This window comes from Hyla sarda, chromosome 1 (genome assembly GCF_029499605.1).
Source record: "Hyla sarda isolate aHylSar1 chromosome 1, aHylSar1.hap1, whole genome shotgun sequence".
In the NCBI taxonomy this organism is placed as follows: domain Eukaryota; kingdom Metazoa; phylum Chordata; class Amphibia; order Anura; family Hylidae; genus Hyla; species Hyla sarda.
Genome location: NC_079189.1, coordinates 602,276,532 through 602,301,551, shown reverse-complemented (window position 1 = coordinate 602,301,551; position 25,020 = coordinate 602,276,532). Strand labels below are relative to the sequence as shown.

General features: G+C 43.2%; 1 protein-coding gene across 1 annotated transcript in view; it reads left to right on the top strand.

The window, feature by feature from the left end:
- LOC130295068 (uncharacterized) overlaps positions 1-23,617 on the top strand; it is a gene marked incomplete at its 3' end in the record, with an annotated part of 238,076 nt that extends 214,459 nt beyond the window's left edge. Inside the window, 4 exon segments of the mRNA XM_056545368.1 lie at positions 13,937-14,087; positions 14,171-14,238; positions 16,653-17,340; positions 20,028-23,617. Coding sequence (XP_056401343.1) covers positions 13,937-14,087; positions 14,171-14,238; positions 16,653-17,340; positions 20,028-23,617 — 4,497 coding nt within the window.
- Between the last annotated feature and the right edge of the window lie 1,403 nt (positions 23,618-25,020).

The window sequence follows — 25,020 nt, the reverse complement described above, 5'->3', positions numbered from 1 at the left end:
GAGGGGGAGATCCCACATTTGATCTCCTGGACACCATTCCAGGGCCCCAAGAGTCAGCAAAAGTTTTGGGCATCACATTCGGCCAGGATGATTATCCCACCAAAAACTGGGATGGTAAGCTCCAGGATGCCACTCAGAAGGTGGACCAGTGGAAGGGTTGGTCTATGACCCTCAGGGAAAGGGTTCACCTGATCAAATCGTACCTGCTCCCCTTGTTTATCTATCTGGGCAGCGTATATCTTGCCAGAGGCTTACTACACTAGGATCTACAGCCTGTTTGTTGTCAGTTTGTTGAAGGGATAACAGAAGGGTGAGTCATAGGGAAAAGTTAGTGGAGAGAGTTTAAAAAGTAATATTGGGATCGCCATCCTTCTTCCTGGTGGTGGGCTATGCATGTACACCCTAGTTTTTTTTGTTTTGTTTTCAGAATATATAATATATATATATATATATATATATATATATATAAAAGAGGGGGGGGGGGGGTGTTAGTTGTGAATATAATGTGCGGTTGAGTTGTTACCAAGTCTGGTTGTTTTTAGTTAAAGCTCTAAGTAAAGCTATTTTTATGTTTATGTAAAGGATGCGTGGGTATGTGTGTGTGTGATAGTATTTTGATAATAATATATATATAGGTATATTGTTAGTTTAGTTAAAGGGGTACTCCGGTGAAAACCTTTTTTCTTTTAAATCAACTGGTGCCAGAAAGTTAAACATATTTGTAAATTACTTCTATTAAAAATCTTAATCCTTCCAGTACTTATTAGCTGCTGAATGCTACAGAGGAAATTCCTTTCTTTTTGGAACACTGATGACATCACGAGCACAGTGCTCTCTGCTGACATCTCTGTCCATTTTAGCAACCGTGCATAGCAGATGTATTCTAAGGGCAGTATGGTGGCTTAGTGGTTAGCACTGGGGCCTTGGGTTCAAATCCCACTAAGGACAACAATAAATAAATAATGACTTATTATTATAATAACGTCAGCAGAGAGCACTGTGCTCGTGATGTCATCAGAGAGCATTCCAAAAATAAAAGAATTTCCTCTGTAGTATTCAGCAGCTAATAAGTACAGGAAGGATTAAGATTTTTTAATAGAAGTAATTTACAAATCTGAAGAAAGCAAGTAGATGCCAGCGATTATGAAACTTCACCTTTATTGGAACCACGTAAAATCATCGACATGGAGAGACTTCAATAAGACAAACATTTAAAATTCCAGGAATCAGCGCCAAGAATGACGCGTTTCAGGTCATGTGACCTTTCATCAGATGCATGGTGGGAAGCAGAGGAGTGGGGGAATATATCCCAACCTTCTAATGCAACAGGTGAGTAAAACATCTATCCTATGGCAAGGGATTAACCCTGTCCGTTCCAAAAGTTGAGGCACCCTTCTGCTAAACATAACAGGTATAAAGTCATAAATTATTAAGCACCTATAACATAGTTATAAACTGAGTGCAAACTATATATATGAAACCTGTATATTGTTTTTAAGGAGACACAAAATGTACATTAGGAGGAAAAAAGGTTGCAAAAAACACTAATAAATAGTGAAACAATAGTATGTATGAAATATCAAATGGCAACCTAAAACTAGTAATGAAGGATGACGTCTGATTTTAAATTCAACCCATGTGGTTGAAATGTACGTAAGGAGTAAATCCAAAAGATTTCCCTATTACGTAATGATTTGATGCGGTCTCCACCTCTGTCATGTGAACGAATTATTTCGATACCCGAGAACGAAAAATAAGCTACATTACCATCATGGACATTTTTGAAGTGTTTAGAAACATTCGATGGGTTAGTGTAAGAACCGCTGCCAATGGCTCTAAGATGTTCTTGAATGTGTTTTTTCAAGGTTCTTTTAGTGCTGCCGATATGAGACATTACAGCTATTACAATCTATTTTGTAAATTACGTAAGTGGATTCGCAATTAATAAATTGTTTAATCGGCACAGAATTCGAATCAGGAATTTAAATCGTAGAAGACTTGGCAGCATGTACACACACAACGCATCTAGGTAAACCGCATTTGAAAAACCCATTTGTTTTAATCCATGAACGAGAACTAACAACAGAGGCAAGTGGCAAGGCACTCGGAGATAAAAGATTACCTAAATTAGGGGCTCGTCTGCTCGAAAAATTTATGCCATTTTTTAAATATTTATTAAGGATGGTATCCTGACATAAAATAGGTAAAAATTTGTTAATAATAGATTTAATACTGTTAAATTCTAGACTGTAAGTAGTTGTAAAGGTAGGCTACGATACCGTATTCGAAAATGTATGATAAGGTTTTGGTGTGAGAAGACTATCTCTAAATTTTTTCAAATGCGGTTTACCTAGATGCGTTGTGTGTGTACATGCTGCCAAGACTTCTACGATTTCAATTCCTGATTCGAATTCTGTACCAATTAAACAATTTATTAATTGCGAATCCACTTACGTAATTTACAAAATAGATTGTAATAGCTGTAATGTCTCATATCGGCAGCACTAAAAGAACCTTGAAAAAACACATTCAAGAACATCTTAGAGCCATTGGCAGCGGTTCTTACACTAACGCATCGAATGTTTCTAAACACTTCAAAAATGTCCATGATGGTAATGTAGCTTATTTTTCATTCTCGGGTATCGAAATAATTTGTTCACATGACAGAGGTGGAGACCGCATCAAATCATTACGTAATAGGGAAATCTTTTGGATTTACTCCTTACGTACATTTCAACCACATTGGTTGAATTTAAAATCAGACGTCATCCTTCATTACCTGTTTTAGGTTGCCATTTGATGTTTCATACATACTATTGTTTCACTATTTATTAGTGTTTTTTGCAACCTTTTTTCCTCCTAATGTACATTTTGTGTCTCCTTAAAAACAATATACAGGTTTCATATATATAGTTTGCACTCAGTTTATAACTATGTTATAGGTGCTTAATAATTTATGACTTTATACCTGTTATGTTTAGCAGAAGGGTGCCTCAACTTTTGGAACGGACAGGGTTAATCCCTTGCCATAGGATAGATGTTTTACTCACCTGTTCCATTAGAAGGTTGGGATATATTCCCCCACCCCTCTGCTTCCCACCATGCATCTGATGAAAGGTCACATGACCTGAAACGCGTCATGCTTGGCGCTGATTCCTGGAATTTTAAATGTTTGTCTTATTGAATTCTCTCTATGTCGATGATTTTACGTGGTTCCAATAAAGGTGAAGTTTCATAATCGCTGGCATCTACTTGCTTTCTTCGTATCCTGGAGGATATCATTGCCGTGCGGTGGCCGGGTGAGCTGACTACTCTTCTACTTTGCTCTAATTTACAAATCTGTTCAACTTTCCGGAGCCAGTTGATTTAAAAGAAAAAGGTTTTCACCGGAGTACCCCTTTAAGTTGGGCTAGCCGGTTAGGTAACTTTTGTTGTGTTTTAAAGACGGGAAAAATCTAACTTTCTCGCACCAGTTTATTTAAAGAAAAAAAATGTTTTCCAGTATTTAGACATTTAGACATTGTGACTTGAGTATGAGTTGCGGTGATATTTCTGCTACGGTATACGTTGCTATTAACATTGCTCCTATTCGCTCGCTGTTAGAGTTGTCCCTTTAGCGTTGTTGGCCTTCGTTTGCTGTGCGTCCAGTTGTTACCCTTACATTATTGACAGTTTTGTTGCTCTATGCTTCATTCCTAAACATACGTGGTTTCTAGCATCGTTGTTGCGTATACGTACTAGGGATGTCCCAATACCGATACTGGACATTATGTCTAGGGCTGGCCTTAGGTGTTCAGGCGCCCTGTGCAAGCTAACCTTGTGGCGCGCCCCCTGTGGCCTGCCCCCAATATTATTTTAGGGATAAGTTATAGATCGCGGGTGGTCCGAGCATTGGTTTACTGCTGAGACCCCCACCGATCATCTTGGTTGAAGTGGTTCTCCAGCTGTTGGAAAGCTAAAACTCCCATCATGTCTGGAGAGCCTCTGGCAATGGGATTTGTAGTTTTGTACACAGTTTTACCCATCACCACTGCAGAACTTACAAGTGACTACAGCTCTGATGGGACAGTCAGGAGAATACACAATGATATCAGTGACCTGAGTGACGTCTTCTGACTTGAGTGATATCTTCTCTGTTATCTTTTCTTCTTCATCTGGTCCAGAGACCAGGTCTTCCTCCAGCTCCATCTTCTCTGCAGAGTCTGACATCCAGACATCATTGGCTCCTCACATTGTCAGCAGATCCTCATCCTCTGCATGAAGACAGTAATCATTATAACCTTGCCAGAAAGTGTAACCTAAATAAAATACTGCCCCACACTGTCCCCTGAATATAATACTGCCACACATTGTACCCTGAATATAATACTGCTATACACTGTACCCTGAATATAATACTGCTATACACTGTACCCACTAAATATAATCGTGCCACACACTGTACCCTGAATATAATACTGCCACACACTGTACCCTTAATATAATACTGCCCCACACTGTACCCTTAATATAATACTGACCCACACTGTACCCTGAATATAATACTGCAACACACTGTACCCTGAATATAATACTGCAACACACTGTACCCTGAATATAATACTGCCACACACTGTACCCTGAATATAATACTGCTATACACTGTACCCACTAAATATAATCCTGCCACACACTGTAACCTGAATATAATACTGCCACACACTGTATCCACTGAATATAATACTGCTATACACTGTACCCACTAAATATAATACTGCCATACACTGTACCCTGAATATAATACTGCCCCCCACTGTACCCTGAATATAATACTGCTGAACACTGTACCCACTAAAAATAATCATGCCACACACTGTACACTGAATATAATGCTGCCACACACTGTACCCTGAATATAATACTGCTATACACTGTATCCACTGAATATAATCCTGCCACACACTGTACCTTGAATATAATACTGCTATACACTGTATCCACTGAATATAATACTGCCACACACTGTACCCTGAATATAATACTACCACACACTGTACCCTGAATATAATACTGCTATACACTGTACCATGAATAGAATACTGCCATACACTGTACCTTGAATATAATCCTGCCACACTGTACCCCAGAATATAATCCTGCCACACACTGTACCCACTAAATATAATCCTGCCACACACTGTACCCTGAATATAATACTGCCACACACTGTACCCCCTGAATATAATACTGCCACACACTGTACCCTGAATATAATTCTGACATACATGCATACACATCATATATATATATACACCCCCTCTTATCCTCTGTGTTCTCCTCACCCACAAATCCCCCGCCAAACCCCTCCTCTTCACTACTATAACCCCCCCCTCATCACCCCCATAACCCCCCCTGCACCTTTCGTTACCCCCTGCACCTCTCATCACCCCATTACCCTCCCTGCACCTCTCATCATCCCCATCACCCCCCCCCTGCACCTCTCATTATCCCCATCACCCCTCCCTGCACCTCTCATCACCCCCATCACCCCTCCCTGCACCTCTCATCATCCCCATCACCCCCCTGCACCTCTCATCATCCCCATCACCCCCCTGCACCTCTCATCATCCCCATCACCCCCCCTGCACCTCTCATCACCCCCCCTGCACCTCTCATCATCCCCATCACCCCCCTGCACCTCTCATCACCCCCATAACCCCCCTGCACCTCTCATCGCCCCGTAACCCCCCTGCACCTCTCATCATCCCCATCACCCCTCCCTGCACCTCTCATCATCCCCATTACCCCCCCTGCACCTCTCATCATCCCCATCACCTCCCCTGCACCTCTCATCACCCCCATAACCCCCCCCCCGCACCTCTCATCACCCCCATAACCCCCCTGCACCTTTCGTTACCCCCTGCACCTCTCATCACCCCGTTACCCCCTGCACCTCTCATCACCCCATTACCCTCCCTGCACCTCTCATCACCCCATTACCCCCCTGCACCTCTCATCATCCCCATCACCCCTCCCTGCACCTCTCATCATCCCCATCACCCCCCCTGCACCTCTCATCACCCCCATCACCCCTCCCTGCACCTCTCATCATCCCCATCACCCCCCTGCACCTCTCATCATCCCCATCACCCCTCCCTGCACCTCTCATCACCCCGATAACCCCCCTGCATCTCTCATCACCCCCATAACCCCCCTGCACCTCTCATCATCCCCATAACCGCCCTGCACCTCTCATCGCCCCATAACACCCCCTGCACCTCTCATCGCCCCATAACACCCCCTGCACCTCTCATCGCCCCCATAACCCCCCCTGCACCTCTCATCGCCCCCATAACCCCCCCTGCACCTCTCATCACCCCCATCACCCCCCCTGCACCTCTCATCATCCCCATAACCCCCCTGCACCTCTCATCGCCCCATAACACCCCCTGCACCTCTCATCATCCCCATCACCCCCCCTGCACCTCTCATCACCCCCATCACCCCCCCTGCACCTCTCATCATCCCCATCCCCCGTCCCTGCACCTCTCATCATCCCCATCACCCCCCTGCACCTCTCATCATCCCCATCACCCCTCCCTGCATCTCTCATCATCCGCATCACCCCCCTGCACCTCTCATCATCCCCATCACCCCCCCTGCACCTCTCATCACCCCCATAACCCCCCCCCGCACCTCTCATCACCCCCATAACCCCCCCTGCACCTTTCGTTACCCCCTGCACCTCTCATCACCCCGTTACCCCCTGCACCTCTCATCACCCCATTACCCTCCCTGCACCTCTCATCACCCCATTACCCCCCTGCACCTCTCATCATCCCCATCACCCCTCCCTGCACCTCTCATCACCCCCATCACCCCCCTGCACCTCTCATCACCCCCATCACCCCTCCCTGCACCTCTCATCATCCCCATCACCCCCCTGCACCTCTCATCATCCCCATCACCCCTCCCTGCACCTCTCATCATCCCCATCACCCCCCTTCACCTCTCATCACCCCGATAACCCCCCTGCATCTCTCATCACCCCCATAACCCCCCTGCACCTCTCATCATCCCCATAACCCCCCTGCACCTCTCATCGCCCCATAACCCCCCCCTGCACCTCTCATCATCCCCATCACCCCTCCCTGCACCTCTCATCATCCCCATCACCTGTCCCTGCACCTCTCATCATCCCCATCACCCCTCCTGCACCTCACATCATCCCCATCACCCCTCCCTGCACCTCTCATCATCCCCATCACCCCCCCTGCACCTTTCATCATCCCCATCACCCCCCCTGCACCTCTCATCATCCCCATCACCCCCCCTGCACCTCTCATCATCCCCATCACCCCTCCCTGCACCTCTCATCATCCCCATCACCCCCCTGCACCTCTCATCATCCCCATCACCTGTCCCTGCACCTCTCATCATCCCCATCACTCCTCCTGCACCTCACATCATCCCCATCACCCCTCCCTGCACCTCTCATCATCCCCATCACCCCCCCTGCACCTCTCATCATCCCATCACCGCCCCTGCACCTCTCATCATCCCCATCACCCCCCCTGCACCTCTTATAATCCCCATCACCCCCCCTGCACCTCTCATCACCCCCATAACCATCCCTGCACCTCTCATCACCCCCATAACACCCCCTGCACCTCTCATCGCCCCCATAACACCCCCTGCACCTCTCATTGCCCCCATAACCCCCCCTGCACCTCTCAGCGTCAGATACCTTGCTGTGTTCTGCCGAGCCTCTCGAATGTCCACGCTGAGCCTCCCAAATGTCTGTGTAGATTGCTCACAGGTGTATAAATCTTAGTTTGGGACTCAGTTCTGAGCGTGCTCTGTTTGAGTGGGTTTTGGAAGAGAGAAAGTGAAAGAGAGTTATAAAACTTAGAGTTTGAAAGCAGAAGTTTGAGATAGCTGTGAGTGTTACTTTCTTTACACTATAGAGACTTTAAATCACAAGGTCTACTGATAATTTAATTGAAATATTTACTGTCTGTTGTTGGCGATTAATCAGTGAAATCCCCATAACTAGATGGCCTCCATGTTGGAAAATGCAGTCCAGTGTACATCTTGTGCGATGTATGCAATCCTTGAACAGCAGTTTGAGGGTGCCTATTGTTGTGCAGGAGTGTGCGAGTTGTTCATTTGGAAGCCCAGATCGTGGATCTAGAGGAGCAACTGGCAACACTGAGACGCATTGACAACTTGGAGAGGAGTTTCCTGCTCAATGAGCAAGTACTCTCTGGGGTAGAGGTGGGGGAGGATAGTGGGACGGAGGTGCAGGACAGTCAGGCAGTTACCTGGGTTACAGTTAGAAAACGGGGTAGAGGGAAAAGTGTCAGGAAGGCTAGTCCTGATCTGGCACACCCCAACAAGTTTGCCCGGTTGGAAGATGAATGGAATGCCATTTCAGAGCTAGCAGTTCTGCAGCAAGATACTGCCTCTGACCTTCCAGGGGGGTGTCTGCTCCAGTAAGGAGGGAGGGAGGAGTGCAGGGCAGGCCAGACAGGTACTGGTAGTGGGGGACAGACAGGGCGATCTGTCACAAAGACCGGGATCGCCGAACAGTGTGTTGTCTTCCTGGCGCTCGAGTTTGGCACATCGTGGATCGGGTTGACAGGTTGCTGGGTGGGGCTGGAGAGGACCCAGTGGTCATGGTACATATTGGCAATTGACAAAGTAAGAGGTAGGTGGAGTGTCCTTAAAAATGATTTCAGGGACTTAGGCTGCAAGCTTTAGGCAAGGACCTGCAAAGTAATATTTTCTGAAATATTACCTGTACTATGAGCCACACCAGAGAGGCAGCGGGAGATTAGGGAGGTAAACAAGTGGCTCAGAAGCTGGTGTAGGAAGGAGAGGTTTGGTTTCATGGAGAACTGGGCCGACTTCGCTGTTGGATACCGGCTCTGCTATAGGGACGGGCTGCACCTCAATGGGGAGGGTGCAGCTGTGCTTGGGGAGAAGATGGCTAGAAGGGTGGAGGAGTATTTAAACTAGGGACTGGGGGGATGGGAACCTACAACATAGAGGGGGAAGATAGTGTAGATAGAGAGGGGGACTTATTAATGTACCTTGGGTTGGAGCAGAGGGGGGGTTAGAATGGTTAATAGGGATAGGAGCGGGAAAGGGGTTAGAATAGTTAATAGGGATAGAAGCAGAGGGAGGGGTTATAATAGTTAATAGGGATAGGAGCGGGGGGGGAGGGGTTAGAATAGTTAATAGGGATAGGAGCGGGGGGAGGGGTTAGAATAGTTAATAGGGATAGGAGCGGGGGAGGGGTTAGATTAGTTAATAGGGATAGGAGCGGGGGAGGGGTTAGAATAGTTAATAGGGATAGGAGTGGAGGGAGGGGTTAGAATAGTTAATAGGGATAGGAGCGGGGGAGGGGTTAGAATAGTTAATAGGGATAGGAGCGGAGGGAAGGGTTAGAATAGTTAATAGGGATAGGAGCGGGGGAGGGGTTAGAGTAGTTAATAGGGATAGGAGCAGGGGAGGGGTTAGAATAGTTAATAGGGATAGGAGTGGAGGGAGGGGTTAGAATAGTTAATAGGGATAGGAGCAGGGGAGGGGTTAGAATAGTTAATAGGGATAGGAGCGGAGGGAGGGGTTAGAATAGTTAATAGGGATAGGAGCGGGGGAGGGGTTAGAATAGTTAATTGAACATTCACCATTGAACTGCATGATTACTAATGCCAGAATTCTGACCAATAAAACTGATGACCTGGAGTGGTTGATGTCTGAGGAGGATTATGACATAGCGGGTATAACAGAGACTTGATTGGACGATACCTGTGACTGGGCGGTAACATACAGGGTTATAGTCTATTCAGGAAGGATCGGACAAAATGGAAAGGGGGAGGAGTTTGTCTTTATGTAAAGTCCAGTCTGAAGGCCGCACTGCGGGAGGATATGCGGGAGGGAAACGATAATGTGGAGTCATTATGGGTAGAAATATATGGAGATAAAAATAATAAAATTCTGATAGGGGTATAAGCTATAAGCCACCAAACATAATGGAAGAGGCAGAAGATCAATTACTGAGGCAAATAAACAAGGCAGCAAATCAGAATGAGGTGATAATAATGGAGACTATAACTATCCTGATATAAACTGGGAGACTGAGACCTGTGAATCTCATAAAGGAAGCAGGTTTCTGACTAAAGACAATTATATGTCCCAAATGGTGCAGGGCCCGACCAGAGGGGGCGCCCTACTAGACTTAATATTAACCAACAGACCTGACAGAGTAATTAATGTGCAGGTAGAAGGACACCTAGGAAATAGTGATCATAATATAATACATTATAACTTGTCCTGCAGTAAGGGAATCTCTCGAGGGGCCACAAAAACAATGGACTTTAGGAAGGCAAAGTTCGATCAACTCAGAGAAGCCATTAACAATATAAAATGGGAAAATGTCCTCAAAAACAAGAATAATGGGAGACACTAAATAGGAGACTTTTAAATTAAAAATATCTTAAATTCTCACTGTAAGATGTATATACTTTATGGAAATAAAAGGGTCAGAAATAAAAGAAAACCAATATGGATGAATAAAAATGTTAAGGGGGCAATAAATGACAAAAAAAAAAGCATTTAAACTACTATAACAGGACGACAGTGAAGAAGCATTAAAAAGCTATAGAGAAAAATTTAGAATATGTAAAAAACAGATAAAAGCCACAAAAATAGAGAAATACTCATTGCCAAAGAGAGTAAAGCTAACCCCAAAATGTAATTTAACTATATAAATAGCAAAAAGGTTAACAATTAAAGTGTTGGCCCTTTACAAAACGATAAAGAAGAAATTATAAACAGGGATCAGGAAAAAGCAAATATATTAAACAAATTCTTCTCCACTGTATTCACTGAGGAAAATGAAATGCCAGGTGAGATACAGTGAGATAAGGTAAACTCCCCAGTACAGGTCACCTGTCTAACCCAGGAAGAAGTACAGGTCACCTGTCTAACCCAGGAAGAAGTACAGTGCCGCCTACAAAAAATCTAAATAGACAAATCACCAGGTCCAGATGGCATTCACCCCCGTGTTCTAAAGGAATTAAGTAATTGAATTAATATTCAGGGACTCTATAGTGACAGGGACTGTTCCCCAGGACTGGCACATGGCAAATGTGGTGCCAATATTTAAAAGGGGGTTAAAAGGTGACCCTGGGAATTATAGACCTGTTAGTTTAACCTCGGTTGTATGTAAATTTTTGAGGGTTTTCTAAGAGATGGTGTTTTGGAGTATCTTGATGAAAATAAATGTATGACTCCATATCAGCATGGCTTTATGAGGGATCGGTCATGTCAAACTAACCTGATCAGCTTTTATGTAGAGGTGAGCTCCAGACTGGACCAGGGGGAATCGCTGGATGTCATATATCTGGATTTTTTCAGAGGATTTGATACGGTTCCACATAAAAGATTGCTGCATAAAATGAGAAGGATGGGGCTGGGGGAGAATGTGTGTAAGTGGGTAAGTAACTGGCTCAGTGATAGGAAACAGAGGGTGGTAATTAATGGTACTTATTCTGATTGGGTGACTGTTAGTAGTGGGGACCACAGGGGTCAGTCTTGGGTCCTGTTCTATTAATATATTTATTTATATGCATTTGATACTAAACTCTGTAAAGCAGTAAACACTATAGAGGACAGTGCACTGTGTATAGTAGATAACACAATAGAGGACAGTGCACTGTTACAAATGGATCTGGATAGGTTGGAGGTTTGGGCTGGGAAGTGGCAGATGAGGTTCAACACTGATAAATGTAAGGTAATGCACATGGGGCTGGGATTATGTATTAAATGGGAGAACACTTGGGACGACTGATGTGGAAAAGGACTTGGGGGTCTTAGTTAACAGTAAATTTAGCTGTTGTGACCAGTGTCGGGCAGCTGCTGCCAAGGCAAATAAAATCATGGGGGGGCATCAATAGGGGCATAGATGCCCACGACAAGGAAATAATTCTACCACTGTACAAATCATTAGTCAGACCACTCATAGAATACTGTGTACAGTACTGGACACCAGTGTACAAGAGAGATAAAGTGGAGCTGGAGAGGGTTCAAAGACGGGCAACCAAAGTAATACAGGGAATGGGAGGACTACAGTACCCAGAAAGATTATCAGAATTAGGGTTATTTAGTTAAGAAAAAAGACGTCTTAGGGGAGACCTAATAACTATGTATAAATATATCAGTGGACAGTACAGAGATCTCTCCTATGATCTATTCATACCCAGGACTGTATCTATAACAAAAGGGCATCCTCTACGTCTAGAGGAAAGAAGGTTTCTACACCAGCACAGACGGGGGTTCTTTACTGTAAGAGCAGTGAGACTGTGGAATTCTCTCCCGGAGGAGGTGGTCATGGGGAACTCTGTAAATTAATTCAAAAGGGGTCTGGATGCATTTTTGGAGAATAATAACATTGCTGGTTATGTATACTAGATTTATAGGGACAGAAGGTTGATCCAGGGATTTATTCTGATGCCATATTTGGAGTCGGGAAGAATTTTTTCCTCTAGTATGAGTTTTTTTTTGCCTTCCTCTGGATCCACTCAGTAGGGACTCATTAGGGATATAGGTTGAACTTGACGGACTCTGGTCTTTTTTCAACCCTATTACCTCTGTATGCTACTTCCCTATCCCTATGTATGCTGGGTTTTGCCCTCTTAAGTTGTACCCCCGACAGCAGCCTGGGCACACCTCTAGCCGCAGATTAAGTGAGGTAGGTATATGTTACTCGCACCTTTAGAGGCAGGTTAGGTGAGTTAGGGGTATGTGTCGCTCACACTTTCAGTCATAGCTTAGTTTAGGTAGGTATACATTCAGCACGCAAATGAAGGCCTTGACCATAAATTATAGATTTTATATACAGTGACCCCTCAACCTACGATGACCCGACATACGATAATTTCATGCGATGGCCTCTCAGAGGTCATATTGAAGGCAGCATCAACATACGATGCTTTTGTATGTCGGGGCCATCACATAAACGGCTATCCGACAGCGCTGACTGCTTCATCTTCCACCGGATAGCCGTTTACGGTGCCCCGTGTGCTCGGCTGACGATCACTTACCTGTCCTCGGGGCTCCTGCGCGTCCTCTTCGGGATCCCCTGCATTGTCGGCGCTCTCCATCGTCGTCATCACGTCGCTGTGCACGCCGTCCCGTCATCCAATAGGAGCGCCGAGCGTAGCGACGTGATGACGGCGATGGAGAGCGAGGATGTCGGGGAAGCAGAGGCCTTGCCGGAGCGTCGGGGACACCACGGGGACGTGGCGACAGCAATGGACGGCGACATCCCGAGCAGCGGTGACGAGCGGTGACGGTCCGGAGCAGCGGGGACAGGTGAGTACAACTCACAGTGGTCTTCTGACAGTGGTCTTCAACCTGCGGACCTCCAGATGAATGCAAAACTACAACACCCAGCATGCCCGGACAGCCGTTGGCTGTCCGGGCATGCTGGGTGTTGTAGTTTTGCAACATCTGGAGGTCCGCAGGTTGTAGACTACTGTCCTATACTTTACATTGCACAGACCCCATGTTGAGGGACCATTGTATTTTGCTTGGAGGTTTCCTTGTTTTCCTTGTAGATGTTTTTCAGTTATTTTCCTGAGTATCAAAATTATAATATTTAAGTCATTCTCAGTCTAATTTATTTTATTATTAATTTTGACACCTTTCTGTTAAGTGATAGTGACGTATACACCATTATTATTATTATTATTATTATTATTCATATTGTATAGTTAGTACGGTTGAAAAAAGCCTTAGGTCCATATGTCTGCAGATCTGCCATCCACAAGGCTCAAAATGTTGGTTATTCTGGATTTTTGTGGTATTTTCTGTACTTTCCTAATCTCACTAACCTGCCTGTCTGTGTCCCAATGGATGTAACTAATATAAAGTAACATTCCTTATATAGAGAACAGTGCTGAGGTCTCTCCAGGTTCCTATAAGGTGTCAGGACGTGGCGGTCTATTTCTCCATGGAGGAGTGGGAGTATGTAGAAGGACACAAGGATCAGTACAAGGATCAGGTGATGATGGAGGATCAGCAGCCCCTCACATCAGCAGGTAATAGACATGACTATATACACACGTCCTCTCATTATTTGTATGTAAAGAATGAATTCAGTCTCTGTATGTGTTCCCTACAGTCAGATCCAGTAAGAGAACAGCAGCAGAGAGGTGTCCCCGTCCTCTTCTTCCACAGGATCAGGATCAGGTAGATGGAGATATTCCCTATGATCTGTAGAAGGGCTGTGAAGCTCTTGTGTTCAGTCTTGTTTTATCCTACAGTATTATATGCTTTATACTTGTGGAATGAGAAAGGTGCACAGCTATGGGGCTCAGATAACTCCTCCTGTCATGTCAGTTTTGGCATCATGATAATGAAATGGTTACCATTATGGGGGGGATGTATTTAGAGAGCAGAGACACACAGAGACGGTAAAGTTCCTGGTCTGCCCCCTAGAAACAGGGGGCCCCAAAATTTATTATACTCTCCTCCATGTGTACAGCCTGCGTGCTCCTGCCGTTCCCAACACTCACTGCCGCTGGGTTGCAGACACTGCTTTGCCTTCCCAATGACAAGTCCCGGCTTCTGCCTTCATCCCTCCTTCTGTTTCTTCCTCTGGCCCCTTACCGCTACAGGACGTATGGATATGTCCCAGCACCCGACATGTTCACGCGCTGAGACATATACATACGTCCTGCTGATCTCCTGCTCTGCCGCATGCAGCTTAGGAGATTGGCGGCGGGACCCAGCTGTCAATCAAAGCCGGGGTCCCGCCACAGCGCTGGTCCAGGAAGCATTAACTCCATAGATGCCATTATCAATCCTGATCACGGCATCTATGGTGTTGACAGGGGGAGGGTGCTCCCCCTGTTCACCAGCGGCAGCTCCTCAATACGATCGCGGGTCGCCATTTGTTGCTATGACAGCAGGAGGCCAGCTGATGGCCTCCTGTCTGCCAGCTACGGAAGCCTGTGAGGTCCAGCCATAGGCTAGATCGCACAGACTGTAGTGTGTGCAGCAGATCAGGTTATACTGTGCTGCAGTACAAATGTATTGCAGCATAGTATAACCTGTAAAAAAGTGAAAAATAAAATAATATAAGGTTCTTCAATAAAAGTATAAATAGTTTTTTAAATAAATGCCCCTTTTCCAGTAAAAGCCCTTCATTATGGTAAAAAAAAAACACACACACACAAATCATATACATACTAGGTATTGCCACGTAATGACGTGTACTATAAAGCTATAATGTAAAACAACATAGGGGAATAAAAAGGATCAAAAGGTAGCACGTATCGCAAAAATGATACCAATAAAAAGTAAAGCTTGTCCTGCAAAAAATAAGCCCTCATTCAATGGCGTTGAACGAAAAGTAAGAAAGTTACGGCTGTCGGAACATAACACTAAAAAAGGGAAAAGAAGAATTTTGCTCAGAAAAGGAAAAAGAACATAAAAAGCCATATAAAATGGGTATCTCCATAATCGTACTGACCCACAGAATAAATATAACATGACTTTTACCGCACAGTGAACACCATAAAAACAATTTTAAAGAACGGCCGACATTTTCTAGTTTTTCACAATATTTTGGAGTTACTCACAAATAATGCTGGATGTGTCAACAAAAATGCACCACTTATATAAAGTACAATATGTCACGAAAAAACTATCTCCGAATCACTCCGCACAGAAAAAACTTTGTAAAGTTATTACCATTTAAAGTGACACATGTCAAAAAAAAAAAAAAAGAGCCTGTCATTAAGGTAAAAAAATGGGTCTGTCTTATAAGGGTTAATGGGCCAGTGCATGTGTTTCTAATATTTCCTTCACTTATTCTAGTTGTCTACCGCCACTTTCCCACCTAAACTTGACTCCACTACCTCACTTCCAGCCTACTACTAACACCTCCATACAGTCCCACCTCTGCCTGATTCCCGGTGTCTGCCACTTGGACCATCTGCCCCACTTGGCAAATGGCTACTGACACCAGGACCACTCACGGAAAATGTCCTGGTGTCTTCTACCAGCAGAGTTCCAGCCTGCACATCCTGGAGTGGGATAAAGGGTAGGAACCTTAGAGGGTACTTAGACTCGACAAGGTCACTCCCTGAGAGTAGTCCTGGTGTGGGTAGCTGCTTGCCATGTGGGCCAAATGGTCCCTATAGTGGAGTTCTACCCTACTCTGGTTGGGTAGAACAGCAGATCCATTGAATTTACCTCAATGCTTGATTTACAATGTAAACTACTCACTGCTGATCTGTAATGTCCTCCATGCTACAGCTGCTTTTTAATGTGTCCTATAAAGAGAAGAATAGGATCCTCTTCTCTGTGTGTTCAATGCATGGGAGACATCATAGAGGCTAGGCTGCACCTACCAGCTTAGGGACAACTAAAAAGGAAAAATTAAACCTCTAGAGCAGAAATCTGATGAAAAATGCCATATATGTTGTTGTATATAATGGCCAGAATCAGAGCTACTTGTTATGTACACTCACAAGGAAGCTTATCCTGATAAGTTACCTAAAATGACAGCTGTGCTTTAATAATCTTTTTTTTTACCCTAAAACATTCTAAGTGACTTCTCCTACTGTCTGATAACTTTTACGATATTTCTTCTACAGCTTATGGATCAGGGTAAAGATCTGATCTATATTAATGCTACGGACATAAAGGAAGAAGAGACATATGTGAGCTGTGATGATCAGTATAAGGAGAACATTCCTACAGGGAAAGATCTGATCTATATTAATGCTACAGAGATAAAGGAAGAAGAAGAAGAGACAGATGTGAGCGGTGATGAGCAGTATAAGGACGACATTCCTAAAGGAAAAGATCTGATCTATATTAATGCTACAGACATAAAGGAAGAAGAGACAGATGGGAGTGGTCATGAGCAGTATAAGGAGGACATTCCTACAGGGAAAGATATGAACTATATTAATACTACAGACATAAAGGAAGAAGAGACAGATGTGAGCGGTGATGAGCACTTTGGGGACATTCCTACAGGAAAAGATATGATCTATGTTTATACTACAGACATAAAGGAAGAAGAGACAGATGTGAGCGGTGATGAGCAGTATAAGGAGGACATTCCTACAAGAAAAGATCTGATCTATATTAATGCTACAGACATAAAGGAAGAAGAAGAGACAGATGTGGGCGTAGATGAGCAGTATAAGAAAGACATTGCTACAGGGAAAGATCTGATCTATATTAATGCTACAGACATAAAGGAAGAAGGAAAAGAGACAGATGTGAGCGGTGATGAGCAGTATAAGGAGGACATTCTTACAGGTAACCCCCAAGGTGAGTAGTAACCACTAAGTGTAGGCAAGCAATTTCACAGGGAATTAGAAATATCTACAAATTTGTGTACAGCTGTTCTGTCACTTTTTGTGCTGTATATATTCCTCACTTAACCGTGTCACAATTTTATCCAGATTTCATTCATATTTAGGTTATAGGCTATGACACATGCTGTGAGCTTATAATATGGATGTAGAATCATCTTCTGCTGTCAGTCATGATGAGGGAAATGTATTTTTTTTTTACAATTTGGGGACTAAGACATATTATCATCTTTTATATGTTGGATATATTTGGAAGTCAGCAGGTGGCGCTGTGTTAACTGTGAATGTTTATCCATGTTCCTGGTTCCTCTGGTATTCTTATCCACTTTCCATCAGTCTTCTCTGTATCCTCCATCTTTATATCTCATGTACTTGTTCTCTGTTTCTAGTAAACAGGTAATTCTCGCACAATGTTTGAATGCTGAGGCTTATTTCCTCATCATCCTCTGTCACTACTTAGAAGTGAAAAGTATTTTCCCAATTTTTTGACTAAGGAACTATAAGCTCCTTTTATATGTAGATAAAAAGATAAAAGATTTGTTGAAATATAAGCAACAGCTGCAGATTTGTTAAATGTTGTCTGAAGGATATTGAAGTCAATAGGTGGCGCTGTGTTAAGTGTTTGTTGATGTGTACACTGATTTCTTTTGTATAAAGAACCACTTTCTACAGTTATAAGGTTCATCTGCTCTGTGTCCTCCATCTTGGATCTGATGTACATGATGTTCTCTGCATGTCCTAAAGAAGCACTCCGGAAAATTATTTGCTTTTATAGTGCAGTATAGGCTATTGTTAGAGGACACAGAAGACAAACAAAAACAGACAGCAGAGGGGGGGAGGGGGGCACAAGAAGTAAGGGATCAAAAGAGGGATGGGAAGGGGTCAGGAAGGCCGTCCGTCTTCCAAATGATCCCAGGGTTCCCATATGGAGGTAAATAAGTCCATAGTATTATTCAGTGAGGCTGTGAGGGACTCCAAAGACCTAATTTCCTGTACCCTGACTATTGGGTCCAACAGGGAAGGGGGGGCTAACCTTTTCCAGAATTTAGCTATCAGTTTTTTAGCCGCTAAAAGGACATGTAGAAGTAATGTAACACCCTTCTACCCCAAGGAAGGAAGAGGGACAAGTGGAAGAGGTAAATCATAGGGTCCAAAGGTACAACCCCAAACAAATCCATCACCAACCGGCCAACCTCAGCCCAAAGCCCACCTATCAACGGGCATGACCAAAAGATATGAAGGGTCAACCCCCACCACCCCACCGACATATCCCATATAACTGAGCAAGTGATATTACCTATGAGCAGGCGCACCATCTCCCACCGGAGCATTATAAAATAGAGAACATATCAGAGAGAAGGGCCTGGCTGCAGAACTGTTCAATCTTCATAGGGATAGATACCGCCAGCGCCCCCAATTTGGAGACCATGATGGCGTTTGTGTAGGTATCGCAGCCGTTCGGATGAGGGAATTCTGTATTTAGGAAAGCAAAGTACAAGAAAATGGATCCACCACATCAGCGTAGCAAACAAGTTTTTTGGGCCCCATATACAAACCATACCTGAAGTCACACTAGATGGGATTTCTGAGTGATAAAGGAAGAACTGCAGGGAGAAGAAGAACAGAGCCCATACTTCCCAGCACAATAACCCCAGACATACTGGGAGAAGGACATAGGGCCTAGGAGGGGGTGTAATGGGGCAGTAAGAGTGTGGGTAGACCAAAGTAGGTAATTAGGGTGGATTGGGGTCAGCCTCAATTTATCAATCTCCATCCGCCTACTATAAACATAGGTAAATGGAAAGAAAACAATGCTCAGCTCACCACCCAATACGGACACGATGTAGAGGGACTCCGGCTGTAGTACAATTTCTGGAGCACGGACTATGCGGGCCGCTTCCCGGGTATAACAAATGAATGGAGAAGGGGGTCCAGCTCTCAGATGAATCGCTGCTAAAACATAGCTTTTACTAAGTCATATTAAAACATGGAAGAAACTAAAACAAAAAACCTAATAGTGAGTTAAAAACAGCACGCCGATGCATTTCAGGCTTATGGCAAGCTCTTATTCATGCCATGCCATGATCTGGGCATGCTGGGAGTGGTAGTTTTGCAACAGCTGGAGGTACCCTGGTTGGGAAACACTGCCATACACAGTAGAGGAAAATATAATAGATTCTTTCCTGCAGTGTAATATGCTGGGCTTTGTAGTGCCATCAGTGTTGTTGGGACATATCTGGGGATCAGAAAATGATTAGATCAGATGGGGAGAATGTTCTATGATGTCAATTTCTATTGTCAAATTCTATGATGTCGTGGAATAATTCAGCACTAACTATATATGTGACTGACTGTACATGGGACTGACTGGACATGGGACTGACTGGACATGGGACTGACTGGACATGGGACTGACTGTACATGGGACTGACTGGACATGGGACTGACTGTACATGGGACTGACTGGACATGGGACTGACTGGACATGGGACTGACTGGACATGGGACTGACTGGACATGGGACTGACTGGACATGGGACTGACTGGACATGGGACTGACTGTACATGGGACTGACTGTACATATGTGCAAAATGTTTAAGGTTCTATTACTGATAAATAACAAACTGTTTTATCCTTGGCAGATTCTTGTACCAGGAGATCAGAGGAGAATCTTATATCTTCATATTATAAAGCAGATGATGATATCACACAAGATACATATGAAGAACATTCCATTATCCCAGATACACCCTCAGCCCTTCACAGCCAAGATCTCTCATCTGTGAATGTTAAGTCACATCTTGTTGAGCATCAGAGAATTCACACAGGGAAGAAACGATTTTCATGCCAAGAATGTGGGAAATGTTTTATTTTCAAATCCCAACTTGATAGACATGTGAGAATTCATACAGGAGAGAAACCATTTTCATGCCAAGAATGTGGGAAATGTTTTACTATGAAATCATATCTTGTTGCACATCAGAGAACTCACACAGGGGAGAAGCCATTTTCATGCCAAGAATGTGGGAAATGTTTTATTTTCAAATCACAGCTTGAAAAACACGTGAGAACTCACACAGGGGAGAAGCCATTTTCATGCCAAGAATGTGGGAAATGTTTTACTATGAAATCATATCTTGTTGCACATCAGAAAATTCACACAGGGGAGAATTTATTTTCATGCCAAGAATGTGGGAAAGGTTTTATTTTCAAATCACAGCTTGAAAAACATGTGAGAATTCACACAGGAGAGAAGCCCTTTTCATGCTCAGAATGTGAAAAATGTTTTATTCTGAAATCAGAACTTGATAAACATATGAGAAATCACACAGGGAAGAAGCCATTTTCATGCCAAGAATGTGAGAAATGTTTTATTTTCAAATCACAGCTTGAAAAACATGTGAGAACTCACACAGGGGAGAAGCCATTTTCATGCCAAGAATGTGGGAAATGTTTTACTATGAAATCATATCTTGTTGCACATCAGAGAACTCACACAGGGGAGAAGCCATTTTCATGCCAAGAATGTGGGAAATGCTTTACTATGAAATCATATCTTGTTGCACATCAGAAAATTCACACAGGGGAGAATTTATTTTCATGCCGAGAATGTGAAAAATGTTTTATTTTCAAATCACAGCTTGAAAAACATGTGAGAACTCACACAGGGGAGAAGCCATTTTCATGCCAAGAATGTGGGAAATGTTTTACTATGAAATCATATCTTGTTGCACATCAGATTATTCACACAGGGGAAAAGTCCTTTTCATGCTCAGAATGTGGAAAATGTTTTATTCTCAAATCACAGCTTAATAGCCATGTGAGAACTCACACAGGGGAAAAGCCATTTCCATGCCACGAATGTGGAAAATGTTTTATTTTCAAATCACAGCTTGATAAACATGTGAGAGCTCACACAGGGGAGAAGCCATTTTCCTGCTCAGAATGTGGCAAATGTTTTACTATGAAATCACATCTTGTTCGACACCAGAGAACTCACACAGAGAAGAAACTTTTTTCATGCCAAGAATGTAGAAGATGTTTTATTTTCAAATCCCAACTTGATAGACATGTGAGAATTCACACAGGAGACAAACCATTTTCATGCCAAGAATGTGGAAAATGTTTTACTATGAAATCATATCTTGTTGCACATCAGAGAATTCACACAGGAGAGAAGCCCTTTTCATGCTCAGAATGTGGAAAATGTTTTATTCTCAAATCAGAACTTTATAAACATGTGAGAAATCACACAGGGAAGAAACCATTTGCATGCCAAGAATGTGGGAAATGTTTTATTTTCAAATCACAGCTTGAAAAACATGTGAGAACGCACACAGGGGAGAAGCCATTTTCATGCCTAGAATGTGGGAAATGTTTTAATATGAAATCATATCTTGTTGCACATCAGAGAACTCACACAGGGGAGAAGCCATTTTCATGCCAAGAATGTGGGAAATGTTTTACTATGAAATCATATCTTGTTGCACATCAGAAAATTCACACAGGGGAGAATTTATTTTCATGCCAAGAATGTGGGAAATTTTTTATTTTCAAATCACAGCTTGAAAAACATGTGAGAACTCACACAGGGGAGAAGCCATTTTCATGCCAAGAATGTGGGAAATGTTTTACTATGAAATCATATCTTGTTGCACATCAGATAATTCACACAGGGGAGAAGCCCTTTTCATGCTCAGAATGTGGAAAATGTTTTATTCTTAAATCACAACTTGATAGCCATGTGAAAACTCACACAGGGGAAAAGCCATTTCCATGCCAAGAATGTGGAAAATGTTTCATTTTCAAATCACAGCTTGATAAACATGTGCAAACTCACACAGGGGAGAAGCCATTTTCCTGCTCAGAATGTGGCAAATGTTTTACTATGAAATCACATCTTGTTCGACATCAAAGAACTCACACAGGGGAGAAGCCATTTTCATGCCCAGAATGTGGGAAATGTTTTACTATGAAATCATATCTTGTTGCACATCAGATAATTCACACAGGGGAGAAGCCCTTTTCATGCTCAGAATGTGGGAAATGTTTTATTATCAAATCACAGCTTGATAGCCATGTGAAAACTCACACTGGGGAAAAGCCATTTTCTTGCCAAGAATGTGGAAAATGTTTTATTTTCAAATCACAGCTTGATAGACATATGAGAAATCACACAGGGGATAAGCCATTTCCATGCCAAGAATGTGGAAAATGTTTTATTTTCAAATCACAGCTTGATAAACATGTGAGAACTCACACAGGGGAGAAGCTGTTTTCATGCCAAGAATGTGGGAAATGTTTTGCTTTGAAATCAACTCTTGTTGAACATCAGCGGATTCACACAGGGGAGAAGCCATTTTCCTGCTCAGAATGTGGGAAATGTTTTACTGTGAAATCACATCTTATTCGACATCAGAGAACTCACACAGGGGAGAAGCCATTTTCATGCCAAGAATGTGGGAAATGTTTTACTATGAAATCATATCTTGTTGGCCATCAGAGAATTCACACAGGGGAGAAGCCATTTTCATGCTTAGAATGTGGAAAATGTTTTATTCTCAAATCACAGCTTGATAGACATGTGAGAACTCACACAGGGGAAAAGCCATTTTCTTGCCAAGAATGTGGGAAATGTTTTACTATGAAATCATATCTTGTTGGCCATCAGATCATTCACACAGGGAAGAAGCCATTTTCATGCTTAGAATGTGGAAAATGTTTTGTGAAGAAATCCTATCTTGTTGGCCATCAGAGAATTCACACAGGGGAGAAGCCCTTTTCATGCTCAGAATGTGGAAAATGTTTTATTCTCAAATCACAGCTTGATAGCCATGTGAGAATTCACACAGGGGAAAAGCCATTTTCTTGCCAAGAATGTGGGAAATGTTTTACTATGAAATCATATCTTGTTGGCCATCAGAGAATTCACACAGGGAAGAAGCCATTTTCATGCTTGGAATGTGGAAAATGTTTTGTGGAGAAAACAAGGCTTGTTGAACATCAAAGAACTCACACAGGGGAGAAGCCATTTTCATGTTCAGAATGTGGGAAAAGTTTTACTCAGAAATCACATCTTGTTGCACATCAGAGAATTCACACAGGAGAGAAGCCATTTTTGTGCCAAGAATGTGGGGAGTGTTTTGCTGTAAAGTCAAGTCTTGTTCTTCATCATAGAGTTCACACCGGGGAGAAGTCGTTTTCATGTTGAGAATGTGGGAAATGTTTTACCCAAAAATCACATGTTTTTTGAACATCAGAGAATTCACACACAAAAGAAGCAAATTTCATTACCAGAATGTGGGAAAGGTTTGTGTTGTTAAAAAATAAAAAAATTTGTCGCAGTAAACCTGTTTGCGTTTTTGTGACTTTTCATCTACCACACACTCAGTTTGGGTTCCCTGGACGGTAATTTATGTGAAGTGCGACTTTCATGAAAAGTTCCAAAAAAAAAAAACAATTGTATCCCATTTGTTTGTTGGGTATTTCACACACACACTTGGCTATCTACACTATAATTGTGTGGAAATGAATTGTTTGTTTTATAGACATATATTATGTAATTAAAGGGGTACTCTGCCCCAAACATCTTATCCCCTATCCAATGCATAGGGGATAAGATGTTAGATCGCGAGGGTCCTGCCACTGGGGACCACTGCGATCGCTGGCGCAGCACCACGTCTTTCAGTGCATGGTGTGAACTCCAATCTGTATCAGATGACTGTCGATGCGGCCACCGCGCCCCCTCCATTCACTTCTATGGGAGGAGGCGTGACATAAGTTATAGCCATCACGCCTCCTCCTATGGACATAAATGTCACAGCGTGCTGCAAGCTTCCGCATTCCTAACGCTGCCGCTGCCGGCACAGAGATTGTGGGGGTCCCCAGCAGTGGGAATCCCGTGATCTAACATTTACGTCCTATACATGACTGTGAGCACCGCCAGGGACCCGCTGATAATGGCGCACATCAGCGATCGTGCTGATGTGCGCCAATAACCCCTCAGATGCCATGATCAATACAGATACATACAGCTGCCGCGGGGATATGAAAATCCAAAATGGCGGACGGAGATCCCCTCACCTGCCTCTATCTGTCTCCACGGGTCTTCTGCTCTGGTCTGAGATCGAGCAGACGATTGCCTATAATGCTGATTATTGCTATGCCCTATACATAGCACTGAACAGTATTAGCAATCAAATGATTGCTATAAATAGTCCTCTATGAGGACTAATAAAGGAAAAAAAAGGAAAAAAAATGTGAATAATCCCCCCCCAATAAAAATGCGAGTCCAAAAATGTCCGAACTATGAAAATATGTTATTGATCCCGTATTTTGAATTGCGTAAACGTAAAAAAAATCCAAAATTGCTGCTTTTTGATCAAATAATATAAAAAAAAAAATAATTATTATTTATAAAAAGTTTAATATATGCAAATGTGGAATGAATAAAAAGTACAGATAAGGGCACAAATAATTAGCCCTCATACCGCCGCTTATACGGAAAAATGAAAAAGTTATAGGCCATCGAAATAGAGGGATTTTAAATGCACTAATGGTTAAAAAGTTTGAGATTTGTTTCAAGAAAATATGTAATCATGGGTATCATTTTATTCAAATTGAACCACAGAATAA